This window comes from Hippocampus guttulatus, chromosome 15 (assembly GCF_054856545.1).
Source record: "Hippocampus guttulatus isolate MCC_2025c chromosome 15, RoL_Hgut_1.0, whole genome shotgun sequence".
NCBI classification, from domain to species: domain Eukaryota; kingdom Metazoa; phylum Chordata; class Actinopteri; order Syngnathiformes; family Syngnathidae; genus Hippocampus; species Hippocampus guttulatus.
This window is the reverse complement of record NC_141275.1, coordinates 9,246,981-9,261,785: the sequence shown is the minus strand read 5'-3', so window position 1 is coordinate 9,261,785 and position 14,805 is coordinate 9,246,981. Positions and strand designations below refer to the sequence as shown.

General features: G+C 42.3%; 2 protein-coding genes across 2 annotated transcripts; one reads left to right on the top strand and one right to left on the bottom strand.

Moving 5' to 3' along the window:
- Window positions 1-122: 122 nt before the first annotated feature.
- Window positions 123-6,365, bottom strand: rnf121 (ring finger protein 121). Its single transcript, XM_086130873.1, has 9 exons — window positions 6,203-6,365; window positions 5,116-5,153; window positions 4,887-5,028; window positions 4,027-4,181; window positions 3,833-3,940; window positions 3,230-3,350; window positions 3,008-3,141; window positions 1,115-1,216; window positions 123-504 (listed from the first exon to the last, which is right to left on the bottom strand). Exons 1-9 carry the CDS (start codon window positions 6,278-6,280, stop codon window positions 384-386), a joined length of 999 nt encoding a protein of 332 aa, XP_085986999.1. The 5' UTR covers window positions 6,281-6,365; the 3' UTR covers window positions 123-383.
- A 794-nt stretch (window positions 6,366-7,159) lies between these two features.
- Window positions 7,160-14,698, top strand: LOC147193725 (ribonucleoside-diphosphate reductase large subunit-like). The gene is made up of 19 exons (XM_086130872.1): window positions 7,160-7,292; window positions 8,246-8,334; window positions 8,408-8,585; window positions 8,678-8,778; window positions 9,518-9,577; window positions 9,658-9,697; window positions 9,783-9,945; window positions 10,029-10,170; window positions 10,265-10,348; window positions 10,920-11,081; window positions 11,169-11,248; window positions 11,329-11,530; window positions 12,330-12,479; window positions 12,556-12,777; window positions 13,027-13,103; window positions 13,197-13,332; window positions 13,854-13,949; window positions 14,044-14,232; window positions 14,321-14,698. Exons 1-19 carry the CDS (start codon window positions 7,274-7,276, stop codon window positions 14,510-14,512), a joined length of 2,382 nt encoding a protein of 793 aa, XP_085986998.1. The 5' UTR covers window positions 7,160-7,273; the 3' UTR covers window positions 14,513-14,698.
- Window positions 14,699-14,805: the final 107 nt, after the last annotated feature.

Here is a 14,805-nt window from a genome sequence, read left to right as displayed (position 1 = left end):
TAAAAAAAACCCCCAAACACCACCATTGTCCTTTTTTAAATTGATGTCCGAAATGTACATTCGATACAGAAACCAAAATTGTGTTCATAAACATAAGAAAGAAGTAAAAAGCAGCCAGCTAATGATTCTGAACATCTTTACTGGAGCTTTAGTTACAAAAACCAATTAAGGTGTGAAGACAATTCTGAGAATTGACAAGATATTGAGATCCTGACTCAATTGAAACATTAGTACTGGTAACGTGTGCCTAAAAATATATACAAAAAAAGTACAGACACTTTTTTAAACGGATGTTTCAGTTCATTGTCAGGCTCCCAGTCACTTGAATCAGAGCGTTTTTTTTCTGCGCGTGGTACGTCTCTCCGTTTCCCCACACTTGCCGGTCACTCCAGACCGAGGATGTAGTTGATGCCTTGCACAAAGCCAATAATAACGGGCTGCCATGCCACCAAGTAGCGAAGCCAATCTAAAAGTTGTCCGTACATAACATGTGGCCTTTCCCAGCTACAAAATCTTACATTAAGGAAAAGAACAACAACAAAAATGTCAATATTCTACCTCTCTTATATTTTGCAGGGCATTTAGAAATAGACCATGTGCGTGCATAACATTTTATCACGGTTCGTCTTCCTTTTCGATGGCCGTCTTGCTTCCGTTAACTAGATACATCCATTTTAAACAGGAAATGCCTTACAGAAAACCAACTTGTCTGAGAAAAAAGACATGTTGGTGCCTCTAAATTTATCACAGAATAATAGTCTCATTCTTATATATTATTGTGGTTGACAGGAGTGTACTGTCCGTACCACAAAAAAGGAAGAGGAACTTAGCGTCCAACAGAGCTAAAAATGCTACCTGAAATTAAGTGGCAGAGCTTCCTATAAGTGACAAGAGGACGCAATTCTCTGCAGGAAGCACAAGGTTAGATTGAGTGGTCGATTATATCAGAGGAGGAAAACCGCTATTTGCACTTAAACCTTGAGATGCTCTGAACGATATTTCACGAGTAAAGTATTCGCAATGAAGCAAATGATGAGTCCAACAAGAACGACACCTATGAACTTCCACCAATTAAAAAACGTGTTCAAGCACGGGACTTTTGACAAAAGGATACGGGTTACTGAACATCCTCTTCAGATCCACCTTCTCTTTGCAATACGGGCACATCTGCTTCTTTCCCACGATGCACCAACCTCGAATGCAGAACTCATGGAACCTGGATGTGAAGTCAAGGGAGATCAAACCCTTACAGGGATCGGAATGGTTAACGATCAGGACAAAAACCGAAACAAAAAGATTCCGCGGTTTAACTCATAAACGGAGATGAGGAGAAAAAACCCCCCAAACTATTCCAAATGACATCTACACAAAGAGGGCAAATATAGAGTGTTCGGTTGTATGCAATATACAGAAGCTTAAATACAACATTCGGTATTGTACATGAAATCCAATACAAGAGCCGTTTGAAAAAAGGATTTCATTGATACCGTCAGAAATGTAATGATTATTGAGATTGTGAATGACAGTGCTGTCGGACTTCATGACATCAGACTGAGACGCTCTGTTCAGCTCTTGTGTGAGATCGAAGGGTTTGACCGGTGAAGAGGAGCTACTTCTAAGTCCATACAGTCCATGCCAATACCCTGTGGTGAGTGAAATACTAGCGCTCTTAGCTCATTGCGCAATTCCTGATACTCATAATCCATTAAATGTCATCTCACGGGGAACACGCAGTTTCGAAAGACAGAAATAAGGAACACATTTTTTTCATATCAGCTATGGACGGATTTGTGATTTGTGGTGCGGGCAGTAAATTGTAGCGGAAGAGAGTTGATTCAAATAAAATGAAACAACTTGCATAACAAAAGGTCAACTAGTCCACAGAGCATTTCCAGATCATAATGACAAAGCTTTTACAGAAATTAGTTGACAAGGAAAGCCCGATTTATCACAGGGGATACACTCCAGAGGTGAAAATTTGCACTGTACGGAAAGCATAGTTTCTATCGAGTTTAACCCCGTCCACCTGCTTTAAACGTATTAAAACACAAGGAACCTTATTTGAACGCACAAAAAAAAAAAAAAAAAAAAAGAATATGTCGAAAATACTACATATAGTGTCAGTTAGACATGCATTTAGCCTGGTGGGATGGTGTGTGACGTTGGCGCGTCTGCGTGTCAGTCTCTGGATGTGAGCTGTGGTCACAAGAGCTCTTGCAAGTGTGTCCTCATTGTTTGTGTTTTACTGTTCTCATAGTTGGCAATAACAGTAACTGTGTGCTTAGTTTGGAGGGCTCAAATCTGAATGGCTCAATATCTGAAATGGGATTTCTCAAGGATCCGCCTCAGGCCCACAGCTATATTAATTCCTATTCTCTCTTTTTTGCAGGTCCCTCCATCTACCAAGTACTATCCAGAAGCATTTTCCAGGACCAGCTTCCACAACTAAAGCTGACTATAAATGCCAAGAAAGCAACAATGATGCTTTTCTCTTGAGATTCTTACTGTGCAGGCCACAGTAAGAAATTAGCCCCATCTTGGCCAAGCATCTCTTCTAAAAGATCTCAGCTCTCAAAGAGCTCACCTCGTTCAATAAAGCTTCATTTTGACCTACATGAGCAAATTATTTACAACTGCACATTAACATGGTCACATCATTGTTTTTTTTGTGACAAACACGATATGGGCAGCTGCTGTCTGGCTGTGCTTCTTCTGAATCAGTAGATACAGGTAACCCAAAACAACACTGCAAAATGTTCGCAAACGGCAAAAAAAAAAAAAAAAAAAAAAAGCCTAAATACCAGGACCGCGAAACCTGAACCCTTGATGTAGTGGGTTTTACTGTACTCTTTTAAAAAAAAAAAAAAGAGGGGGAAAAAATGGCGTGGAAACTCGACAAAGCAGATGACGATGTACCGTGATATAGCGGGGGAACACTGTAGTTCTCTTCTCTCATTACTAATAAACAGCTCTCGCTTTCCGATGCAGATATTAGAGTGAAGGATACACATGGTTGCAGGATAGCCTGAATGTGTTCTCAATGATGCCCTCCTCACTGACATCAACAAGGATGGCTTGACCACATACGGCGCAGATATCATCAGACAAATGCTTGGTTGGCATTCCGGATGCGCTGTAATACTACAAAGGGGAGGGACGAAACGGTGAACGTTCCTTTCCGAGCAGCAGTCGTCACACCCGTGATGAGCAAAATTTGTCCGTTTCTTACCCCGACCGTTGACGCCATGAAGTCGGCACACATTTCGGCAAAGTCCCTTCCGAGGACACCGTAGTACAGTCCGTAAAATAACAGGGACACGCCGAAGTCCATGGCATCTTCGGGCTTTATCCTGCAAAGAGGGACCGCCATGTGATTAGTGACACCTCTAATCACGTGGAGAGATATGCCATCTTCTGCTGTCACATACAAACAGATTAAGCTAATCTGTGATGGTTTGATTTGCCCCTGTTCATCGTGTCAATATATGGTCTTAATGGAAACAAACAACAAGCACTCATTTATGATTTTTAAAATCATTTTGATCTATAAATGACCTTGCCCATCGGTCCATTTTAAAATCATATGTGGCCTTTGGGCACAAAATATTTCCAAATGGAGTTAAAAAACAAACAAAAAAAAAACTTTCCAATACTCGGACATTCAGGTATGGTGGGACAGTATTTATGTTTAGAACAGTCCCAATGGTGGCAAACAGCACTATCTACTGGCAAGTCAGATGCAAAACATTGGACTGTGCCAAAAATAGCATTTTTTAAACAATGTTATGTCGACAGACTGTATTAAAAAAAAGAAAAAAACACTTTGACCTACCTGAAGATAAGATTGATACCAAAGAGCGTAAACATGACAACAGTGTAGCCGACTATCCCGATGGCATAACTGATCTTGTAGAGCAGGAGGAACCACTTGTACACCAATCTGCAGCCGGAAAGAAAACGGCATCCGTTCGGGACTGACCTTGCATTTTTGAACAGACACGCCATTTATTATAAGTTGCATTTTACCTTGGTGTCGTGCAGGCCAGAGGCTTGCGCGTGGCACGGTAGCTAATATATGCTGTGATGACAGAGAAGATAAACCACGTGGTCAGGAACCTCCACCAGTGAAGTTTGGTAGTAAAGTAGAGAGGAACTACCCACATCTGGAACAGAGTCACCAGCTACAAGACAGCAGCATGTGGACACACGTAAACCAGGGAGAAAAAAAAATTACCAACGGATAAGCCTTTTAACTTGAAATGACACACAAAAAAAGTCGTGTCACGGACAATCGCATATCTACTCCTAATGCAGCGGTGACGTCACAATGACAAGAAATATTCATATTAAAACCACTACAACGCCAGAAATATAAAGCAGTTTAATAAAATCCTAAAGCCGCTCCATCAACTTATTCCCTGAACACCTTTCGCAGACACCCTGAATTTAATTGTCTTTTCGCTCCGGAAGTGAATTACAGTACAAACAATGGGGCAGCCCCGGCGTAGCACTGGAGCAAATCTTGCCGTGTGAACACCCCTAATTTTGAGGCTGGCCCGAACTTCTATCGTGACGGTGCTCAGACAAACGTATATTCACACAAAGCTCCGAAGGATATTTCCACCTCTGGCAGCGGTCCTCAATTTTGTGCTTCCTTAACAATTTGACATCAACAGACTGGTTTATTTGCGCCCCCGGCAATTCGCTGCTTCGTCAATGTCAACATTTGCTAACAACAGCACGTTACTTGTCTATGCATGACTAACAATGCTCAAATTCAAAACGACAACTAAAATTCTGCGCAACAGATCAATACATGATGCCCAGCCTTGGAAAACAACAGTGAATATTTCGCCGCGGCTGATGGGAGAATGCCATTGTCTTACGTTGTATGACTTTGGGTGTCTCTGTTTCCACTGCACAAGGACGAGCTGGGCGATGACAAGTGTGACAATGAGGATCAGCACCATCTCCGCGTGCATGGCCTCGTGGCCTTTGTGTTTGGCATGCATCTTGGCGTGCTCCACCCTGTTGGACAAACGCACAAAATGCAGCACAAACGTAAGCTCGTTAAGTAATAGCTACAAAGAAAAATGTGAAAAAAAGGATACAAACCTCCACTTCTCCTCTGGTGAGAGCTTGGACACATCAAACTAGACAAGGAGAGACAAAAATTATCAGTGTTGCATTGTTAATAACTGCAATGGAGTATTATTTAGGCCATTGTGAAAAGACTCCTAAGGCATTTGTTTATACATGCGGAAATTTAACATTCTTCAGGAAATTCTTTGCAAATTGGTTGCAGAAGTTCCCACAAATGTGTGGCACTAGTCGGGTGCTTTTTGTCCCTGTTTTTGTAACAACTGGCAGTTCACCACTTACTTTGGTTACATTTCAAACTATTCATTGAATTTGAACAGCCTGACATTAGGGTGTGCAAACTCAAACATCGATTTATTATTTTGTGGCATCTATAAGCAATTTATTTTGTGGAAGGGGTCAAGTATTGGCGATTTTGGCACTGTGTCATCTGCATTTACTTCACTGTTCGTATGTGCTTCCATCCACAACACGATTTACAGGAGTATTTTTATCCACCATGAAGGCCTGCCAGAGGAAAAAGGAATGACTTACCATCAAGTCCTGCCTTACCTTTCCGTGACTCATTCTTGACCGTCGTCAGACTGATATTCCGACTTAAGTGACATTTGGCCCTTTTAGGTATGACATTCATGGCCACGCCTTTATGGCATTAAAACACATTACCTTTGACCCGCAGTAACCACGTCAGCTGTATACTTAAAAGTCACAAATTAGGGACTGAGGCCATTTTACTCTGCACTGTGTAAACGCAGCAGAACTCCAAAACTCAAAGCAAAAATAAACCAAATTCAATCAAGGACAGGAACCTTGGCTTGGCCATCGAGCTGGCCTAGAAGCTACACCTTGACTCCTTGTGTTGTTGCACGTTTCGCAAAAACGATTAGTCGTCTGAAACGGGTTAAGGTGAGAAAGACAATGCAGAAGAACAGCACCACTGTTAAGTAGAGGGCTTTAAAGAGAGAACAAGTGCTGACGTTGGGCTAAACCGGAGCGCAGAAGCTAGCGCGGCGTTTTACTTGTTAGCAACAAGCTCTCAGGAACTCAATCCACGCCACCTGTTTGTAGGGTCACGATTACCCATATGACACGTTACACTCACCTGGATTGGTTCATCGTGATGCCCCGGTCCATGGTCGTGCTCCACTCCATCCACCTCGACCTCAAACACCCCGGCCATCTTCGGAGAGCTTCTTTATCTTTCCGGAGCCATTCGCAAGTAGGAACATGTCATACGGCCATTTCCGGTTTGTCTTTCCTGGTTTGGGTCTCAAAATAAAAGTTAACCAATCAGATTTGATCGTCTGCAAAAGAAGTTCACGTTGTTGTCTGAAAATCTTCATTTGAATTCAGTGAAATGTTTAGCGCACATTTTATTTCCAACAGTCTATTTGACAAAGTAAGGGAGCGTTATTTATATAGCACATTGCATACACAGGGCGATGTCTCAATGTGTTTCACAGAAGCAAGGAAACAACAACAACAAGCATTGACAAACACAATTAATGGCCTTAAGAAGAAAAGCAGATAAAACAAAAGGGTCTTACAAAAATTACTGAAAGAACAATACATTTAAACACATTAACAGAAATGTTTAAAAAAATTCAAAGGAAAGAAATGCGAGTGTTTGCTAAAATATCTAAAAAGAAGAAAATTAATATTTTTTAGACGTTAAAGGCACGAGGGGGAAAAAACAGACTAAAACCTGGATTTAAAACTGTCTACATTTGGGGCTGATGTCACTTATTGGCGGTGTATTCCATTATATTATTCCAAGTACGACTTTTGAACACGCTCTTTCATTCATAGCTTTAAAAGTTATCCTTCGAAGATTGCTGTAGCATCACTTAGAATATAATTGTTTCAAGTCAAAACTTGTTGTTTGAGTATTCCCGCCACATTCAGACCGGAAAAACAAAACATATATTGTAAATGAGCCCAATGGAGGATAGCGATTGGTTGAGATGCCAACGAGAATTTCATCTGATTGGCCGGGCAGCTGACGCAATGCGGTGTAACTGGTCTGCAGCTTGTTGGCGCTCTCATTGTCAAGATTCAACTGTAGAACTGCTGTAGAACCTCTGCAGTGTAAATAAAAAGGTCTATCTTTACCCATTTTCGAGGGTTACTGCGAATAGAAAACCAAGAGGCGCTGCCAGACGAAACTGTCAACATGCATGTGATCAAACGAGGTATTGTGGCTTGTTTAAACTTTTTATTTTGTAAATAGTGCGATGCATTAGGATGCGCAGGGTATTTCTTTTTAACTCTAAACAATGTCTTAAATGTATCGAAACTTTTTAAAAACTTTTTAAGACTGCGATTGCCTTCACTGCTATTAGATGTGTACTGTAAAATGAAGTGTGTTTTTGCACAAAGAAGCCTCACAGAGGCTTTGCTTATGAACAACAATGCAACATTGTATTGCACTTTCAAATGCACGTGTCGGCTTTTTTATTTATTTTTTGTAAAATCATGGGACAAAGTGCAAGCTTGTAAGGATAGTGCGCAATCTGTGATGGCGCGAAGTGGCGTTTGTCATTGTGGCGAGGTGGACAGGTGAGGTGTTGTTACCGCACCCTTTTATGAAGAATTAAGGATTTACATGCAATATGTGAGTTATTACAGAAATTAGACAAAAAAATTGAAAACCAACAGTTTATTTCTTTTTTCCTCTTCTTCTAGACGACTAAAATTATTTCAGTAATTATTGTGTTGTTTGTTGAGACACTGCTTCAGCTCATAATTACTACAATTTAAAATCAGTTTTTGATCGAAGAGTGTTTTAACCATCACAAGGGAGACATCAACAAAGTCATACTGTACCTAAAAAGCTGATTGGAAACTTTGATACACAAGTTTGTCATTAAGAGAGAGGCAAAAAATAAAATAAAATTAGCAGTGCTGAAGAGCTGTTCGTTATTTTTTGTGATATTAAGGTATTACGCACATTGCTACGATTACATGTAGGACAGGACAACTATAATTTACACCAGTACCTGTTTTGGGATTTTGTGCATTAATTATTTGAAAATTCAACAGGCGGTGGGGGCAGGAAGTGTCCTCCAATTCTTGAATGACTCATATGCTGTAAATTATCCACTGGTGAATGAACTTGCCTCATGTTTTGTTTTTTCCTCCCCAGATGGACGCCAAGAGGCAGTTAGCTTTGATAAAATCACATCTCGCATCCTGAAGCTTTGCTATGGCCTCAATTTGGATTTTGTAGACCCTGTAAGTTCAAGTTATTGACCTAAAAAGTATCATATGTTCTATTTGTTTTAACTCCTACTCCCTGCGTCTGCAGACTGGGATCACAATGAAGGTGATCCAGGGTTTGTACAACGGCGTGAGCACTGTGGAGCTGGACACTCTGGCCGCAGAGACCGCCGCTACCCTGACTACCAAACATCCCGACTACGCTATCCTGGCAGCACGGATTGCCGTGTCCAACCTGCACAAGGAAACCAAGAAAGTCTTCAGTGGTAAGTTGCACAGGCATGGACAGAATGATGTGGTCGGGCCATAAAACAGGCAGCGATCGTGTTAACTTTTTATTATTATTTTTTTTTTAAAGACGTGATGGAGGACCTGTATGCCTACATCAACCCAGTCAACAAGTGTCACCTCCCCATGATCTCGAAAGAGACACTTGACATTGTGCTGGAAAACAAAGCGGTAAGTTACTTTTGATAATAAATCAAGTCAGGCCTGTACATTGCATGACAAAATAGTTTGGAATTGGCATGCTCTTTCTCCCTATGCCTGAATTCTTCAATAAGCGAGGTTAAAGTGCCTGGGATTCCCTCCCAAAAATGGTAATTAATTTTTTAAAATATATATTTTTTAAAAATCCGAATAGGTGAAGCCTCAGTTGCCACATCACGAATGACGCAACAATAAAGTTGCTGTTAAAATATTTTCAGAATCAATACAGTGAAAATTGTGTGAATTTAAAAAAATTAAGTATTACTTTTATGATTAAAAATTGGTATATTCCAATCATAAAATAAGTTTAAAAAATACATAATTTACAAGAATAATGTCATGTTTTTTTCACTGTAATATTTCAAGAATTATGCAGTCATTTTTGAGTGAATTTTCTGATGGAACAAACATGTAAAGAGGCCATTTTGTGTTAGACATTGACATGATCCCGATGTTGGGGAATTCCATCTTTATTCTTAGTTTATCACTATTGTCTTGACATTGCAGTTCGTCCTTTAAAAATCTTATTTTACATTACATGTTTATATTCTTATCGAGGCTTTATCCTTCCAATTCTATGACTTCATTCTTTATCCTTGTATTTTCTATACTTTTTCAGAGTGACCCAAATACTTTGTGAATTTAAAAAGCTTTTTTGTTTTTGTGGAGGGGTGTGATGAAGACTTGATTTATTCTATTTATTTTGCAGCGTCTCAACTCTGCCATCATTTACGATAGAGACTTTTCGTACAACTTCTTTGGTTTCAAGGTGATTTGACTGGTTCATCACAAGAAATATTTCAAATCAACTTTCGGAGCCCGTATCTAATTTTCCCTTTTTGTCTTAAGACTCTTGAGCGATCATACTTGTTGAAAATAAATGGCAAAGGTGAGTACCGTGTCCCCCCCCACCCCCCCCCCCAAGTCATACTCAGGGTTATCTGATTTGTATTAACACAATTATGCTTGTGTAGTCGCTGAGAGACCCCAGCACATGCTAATGAGATTGGCGGTGGGCATTCACAAAGGAGATATCGATGCCGCTATTGAGACTTACAACCTACTGTCAGAGAAATGGTTCACGCACGCCTCCCCGACTCTATTCAACGCTGGAACCAACAATCCACAACTGTCCAGGTAGGGACAAGCGCGATCAAGGCAGCAGCCCAAATGTAGCTAAGAGTGAACTGAATTGATGCTTCTTTTTTTTTTTTAAACAGCTGCTTCCTGCTAGCGATGAAGGATGACAGCATCAATGGTATTTATGACACACTGAAGCATTGCGCCCTCATCTCTAAATCGGCGGGAGGCATCGGGTTGGCCGTCAGCTGCATCAGAGCTACCGGGAGCTACATTGCTGGGGTGAGGCTTTGCTTCACAAGTATACAGTAAAAGAGCTTCAATAAACGCGTACGATGTCGTTATCACCATTTCATAAAATACATTTTTATTACAGACAAACGGCACTTCGAATGGGCTGGTTCCGATGCTCCGTGTTTACAACAACACGGCGCGCTATGTTGACCAAGGAGGCAACAAGGTCAGGGCGGCCATCTTTGAACTTCAAATCTGGCGAATCTCTGTGATAAAACCTTCATTAACTGTAATCGGTGTTTTAAGTAGCGTTCTTGCGCTCATGGACTTAAATTAACTAATTCACTCCCAAAGACGTTTAAAAACGTCTTTTCATACTTGGTCCAGAAATGGCTGGTACTGAATGAGTTAAAAGTGATGCAAAGTTGTCAGTAGTTTTTTTTTTTAATCCACACATCCCTTTTGTAAAGACAGGTTTTTGTGAAGGGGGGAAAATGTCATGCTTGCATTCATCTTCAGGTTTCAGTGTACATTCCATAATTTTTCTTTGGCATTACTGGTACCCTTTAATGACCACATAAAACACACACACACACACACACACACACACACACACACACACACACACACCAACTATGGAAATCATCTTTAGCTACTCACTTAGAGGAAGTCTTATCAGATAAGCACACTGACTTAATACATTTTGACCTTTTTCCAAATTGTCAAACCTCAAAGTAGAACTTGAGAGATTAACTATTAATTGTTTAAAAAAAAAAATTGTTCCTTCATTTTTACAGAGACCCGGTGCATTCGCCGTCTACTTAGAGCCGTGGCATTTCGATGTATTTGACTTTCTGGAGTTAAAGAAGAACACGGGTAAAGAGGAGCAGAGGGCCAGAGACCTTTTCTTTGCTATGTGGATACCAGACCTCTTCATGAAACGTGTAGAAAGCAATCAGGTTCGTAAAGGTCATTTTGCACCGAATGATTATTCATTTGGTTGAAAGTGGTTCGTAACTTACTTCACTTGTGTCTTGCTCTTTTAGGACTGGTCTCTTATGTGCCCCGATGAGTGTCCCGGTTTGGACGAGTGTTGGGGAGAAGAATTTGAGGAGCTCTACACAAGGTCGGGGAAGAAATCAATTGATCAACAATTCATTCTGCGACATCAACATACTCACTTCTCAACTCCTGTCCGTTCCTAAGATACGAGAAAGAGGGCCGGGCCAAGCGTGTGGTGAAGGCTCAGCAGGTGTGGTACGCCATCATCGAGTCCCAGACTGAAACGGGAACGCCGTACATGCTGTACAAGGACGCCTGCAATGGGAAGAGCAACCAGCAGAACCTCGGCACCATCAAATCCAGCAATCTGTGCACCGAGATTGTCGAGTACACCAGTAAAGATGAGGTATGGCGGGTATTATAGTGATTCTGTCACGATGCGTGGTGGTGGAGGACCCCAAAAAGCAGGCAGGAAGGAGGAGCAGGGTGAACTTGACAAATTGTATTAACAAACATTGAGAAAACTACAAACAGAACATAAACCTGAAGACAGCAAGAATCCAAAGTAACAAACAAAAACCCATGGCAGAAGCAAAAGACTAACAGGAACAGAATCACCAATAGAAAACAGCGACAGCAACAAACAGTGATCTGACACGGAGTGGTCGTGCCGGGAGTCCTTTTAAACAAACTAATGACACAATGACCAACAGGTGCGCAGCTGCAGGTGGAGCCCTACAGTGCCACCTGTTGGTCACAAACAGAACCATGACGGCACAAATGACACAATGACCAACAGGTGTGCGGCTGCAGGCGCAGCCCTACAGTGCCATCTGTTGGTCACAAACAGAACCATGGCAGATTCATTGGAAAAAAGAGACAGCACCATTTTTTGTGAATCGTTTTGCCAAGTGGTGTGCCGTGATCCCCCCCCCCTCCCCCGATGTGAAATATGTGCCTCAGCTCAAAAAAGGTTATGAAACACTAGACTGTAACAAGTACTACTGTACATATTTTGATTTCAACTCTGAATGTATGTAATTTTAGTGGGGCATCAATTATTTGCGTTTTATCACGATTTGCGACAGGGCTCAGCCGCCATGACTGTATTTTAAAGTACGATTTCCGAAGTTGACCTCGATGCCTGGAATCGCAAATTATAGGATGGATGCAATACACTCGCGTGACGTCGTTTTCCAACACAGGTTGCGGTGTGCAACTTGGCTTCCATTGCCCTCAACATGTACGTCACCTCCGAGAAGACCTATGACTTCAAAAGGCTTTCGTCTGTCACCAAAGTCATCGTGAAGAACCTCAACAAGATCATTGACGTCAACTACTACCCCGTGCCCGAGGTACCCCTGCCATTCTCATTCGGCCGTCACGGTGACGCTTGTGTGCGGCGCTCAACCCTCTTCTCCACTCTCTTAGGCGGAGCGCTCGAACAAACGTCACCGACCAATAGGAATTGGCGTTCAAGGCCTGGCCGATGCCTTCATCCTGATGCGTTACCCGTTTGAAAGCCGGGAAGCCCAGTTGCTCAACACCCAAATCTTCGAGACCATCTACTACGCCGCTTTGGAGGCCAGCTGCGAGCTAGCGGCTGAGTTCGGGCCTTATGAAACCTACGCCGGTTCACCCGTTAGTAAGGGGGTGAGCCGCTTTATGTCTTACATCCATCCGACATCTGTGGAATTTATTTTGAGATGGACGCCGATCCTGACATTGGACGGAGTAAAGTTCAGATTAATTGGTCGATTAATGTAAAAAAGAATTATGAATAAAGTAACTTTTTTTTGTCGCTTAACACTTACAACAATATCAATATTTCACTAACTAAGTCATGCCCTGGTTACAAAATGGCCGATCCAAACCTTCATGTTTTTATTTTTTGCTCCGCAGATACTTCAGTATGACATGTGGGGGCGAATCCCAACTGATTTGTGGGACTGGAGAGCTTTGAAGGAAAAAATATCCAAGTAAGTACTGCTGGTAACCATGCATGTTTTTTTGTGACTCACCACAGTCTCTGGGCTCACTCCGCTGCTCTTCCTTGCCCGCGTGTTCTGCAGGCACGGCGTTAGGAACAGTCTGCTCTTGGCGCCCATGCCCACGGCCTCCACTGCTCAGATCCTTGGTAACAATGAGTCTATCGAGGCCTACACCAGCAATATCTACACCCGCAGAGTGCTCTCAGGGGAGTTTCAGGTTAGCACTACCCACTTGTCATGGATGAAGTCACATAATTTCACATTTTTATTTTAAACCCGTAGTGTTTGCTGCCATCTTGTGGTATATCGGTGCCAAGAAATTCTGGCTACGTCCAAATTCGCAGGCTGCGTCCTCTGAAGGGCGCATTTTCGGCCGCATGACGTCGCTTCCGGTGCAACTGGGCCGCACGTGGTTTCCAAATTTTAGAAAGACAATTCGCAGGCTTGGTCCTCAAGGTCTCCTCATGTAACCTCCTGAGACCGCATAAACCGTGGCGACTTTGAACTGGCTTCATGTGAATTTTGAAACCACGTGCGGTTGAGTCGCACCGGAAGTGATGTCATGCGGCCTTTGGAGGGCGCAGCCTGTGAATTTGGACACAGCCTATGTTGAAGTAAGTTGAGGGGATTCAGTTAGACATACCGTGTGCTTTATCTCCTTTTTTTCCAAATTAATTTTAGTATCTTACTGACCAATGCAAACCCCGGTCGCTATGCTGTGCATTGTCTCTTCGGCAGATTGTCAATCCTCACCTGCTGAAGGACCTCACAGAGCGAGGACTGTGGAACGATGACATGAAGAACCAACTGATTGCTCAGAATGGCTCCATCCAGGTTGCGATCACATTTACGACAACCCAATGGAATTAAGACATCTCTTACCGATCCGGTAGTCGAATTTGGGCTTCACATATTTATTCTGAAACAGGCCATCGAGGAAATCCCAGATGATCTGAAGCAATTGTACAAAACCGTGTGGGAGATCTCTCAGAAAACCGTCCTGAAAATGGCAGCCGACCGCGGCGCCTACATTGACCAGAGCCAGTCGCTGAACATCCACATTGCCGAGCCCAACTACGGCAAACTGAGCAGCATGCACTTCTACGGCTGGAAGTTGGTGAGTCATACCGAAGACAACACGTCCGCAAAACGAGCCCCCCCCCCCCCCCCCCCACGTAACTTAACCATCTTGTTTTGGCATGCAGGGCCTTAAAACGGGCATGTACTACCTGAGGACGAAGCCCGCAGCCAACCCCATCCAATTCACCCTCAACAAAGAGAAGCTCAAAGAAGCTCAGACGACGAAGCGTTTGGGGGAGGAGATCAAAGAACGCAACATGGCCACCCTGGTGTGTTCGCTAGCCAATAAAGACGAGTGTCTGATGTGTGGCTCCTAGCTGAATCACGACACGAGCGCGTAAAATTTCTATTTTTGTCATAAGAGGTTTGTAAATACTATGTACTTGAGTTTTGGTTTTGTAATTCTATTTGGTCACTAAGATTCAAAGTTATTTAATATTCGCTGGGATTATCAATTATGTTGTACAGTGTATTGTATGGAACAATGGAATGCAATATTTTTACACTTTGTGGTGTGTTTTTCGACAGCGTATCCCTCAAAAATGAACTTTTTAAATGCACCAATTTTTGACACTAATACGATCGCAGGAATGATTTCCAGAGACCTCAT

What these genes read in the sequence shown, in the direction of transcription:
- rnf121 (XM_086130873.1), bottom strand. Translation starts at nt 6,280, where the DNA reads ATGGCCGGGGTGTTTGAGGTCGAGGTGGATGGAGTGGAGCACGACCAT. An exon ending in ATCACGATGAACCAATCCAG is followed by an intron (nt 5,154 to 6,202) that starts GTGAGTGTAACG and finishes CTCCTTGTCTAG; the next exon opens with TTTGATGTGTCCAAGCTCTC. An exon ending in AGGCTATCCTGCAACCATGT is followed by an intron (nt 1,217 to 3,007) that starts GTATCCTTCACT and finishes CTTCACATCCAG; the next exon opens with GTTCCATGAGTTCTGCATTC.
- LOC147193725 (XM_086130872.1), top strand. An exon ending in ATTTGGATTTTGTAGACCCT is followed by an intron (nt 8,335 to 8,407) that starts GTAAGTTCAAGT and finishes CTGCGTCTGCAG; the next exon opens with ACTGGGATCACAATGAAGGT. An exon ending in AACAATCCACAACTGTCCAG is followed by an intron (nt 9,946 to 10,028) that starts GTAGGGACAAGC and finishes TTTTTTAAACAG; the next exon opens with CTGCTTCCTGCTAGCGATGA.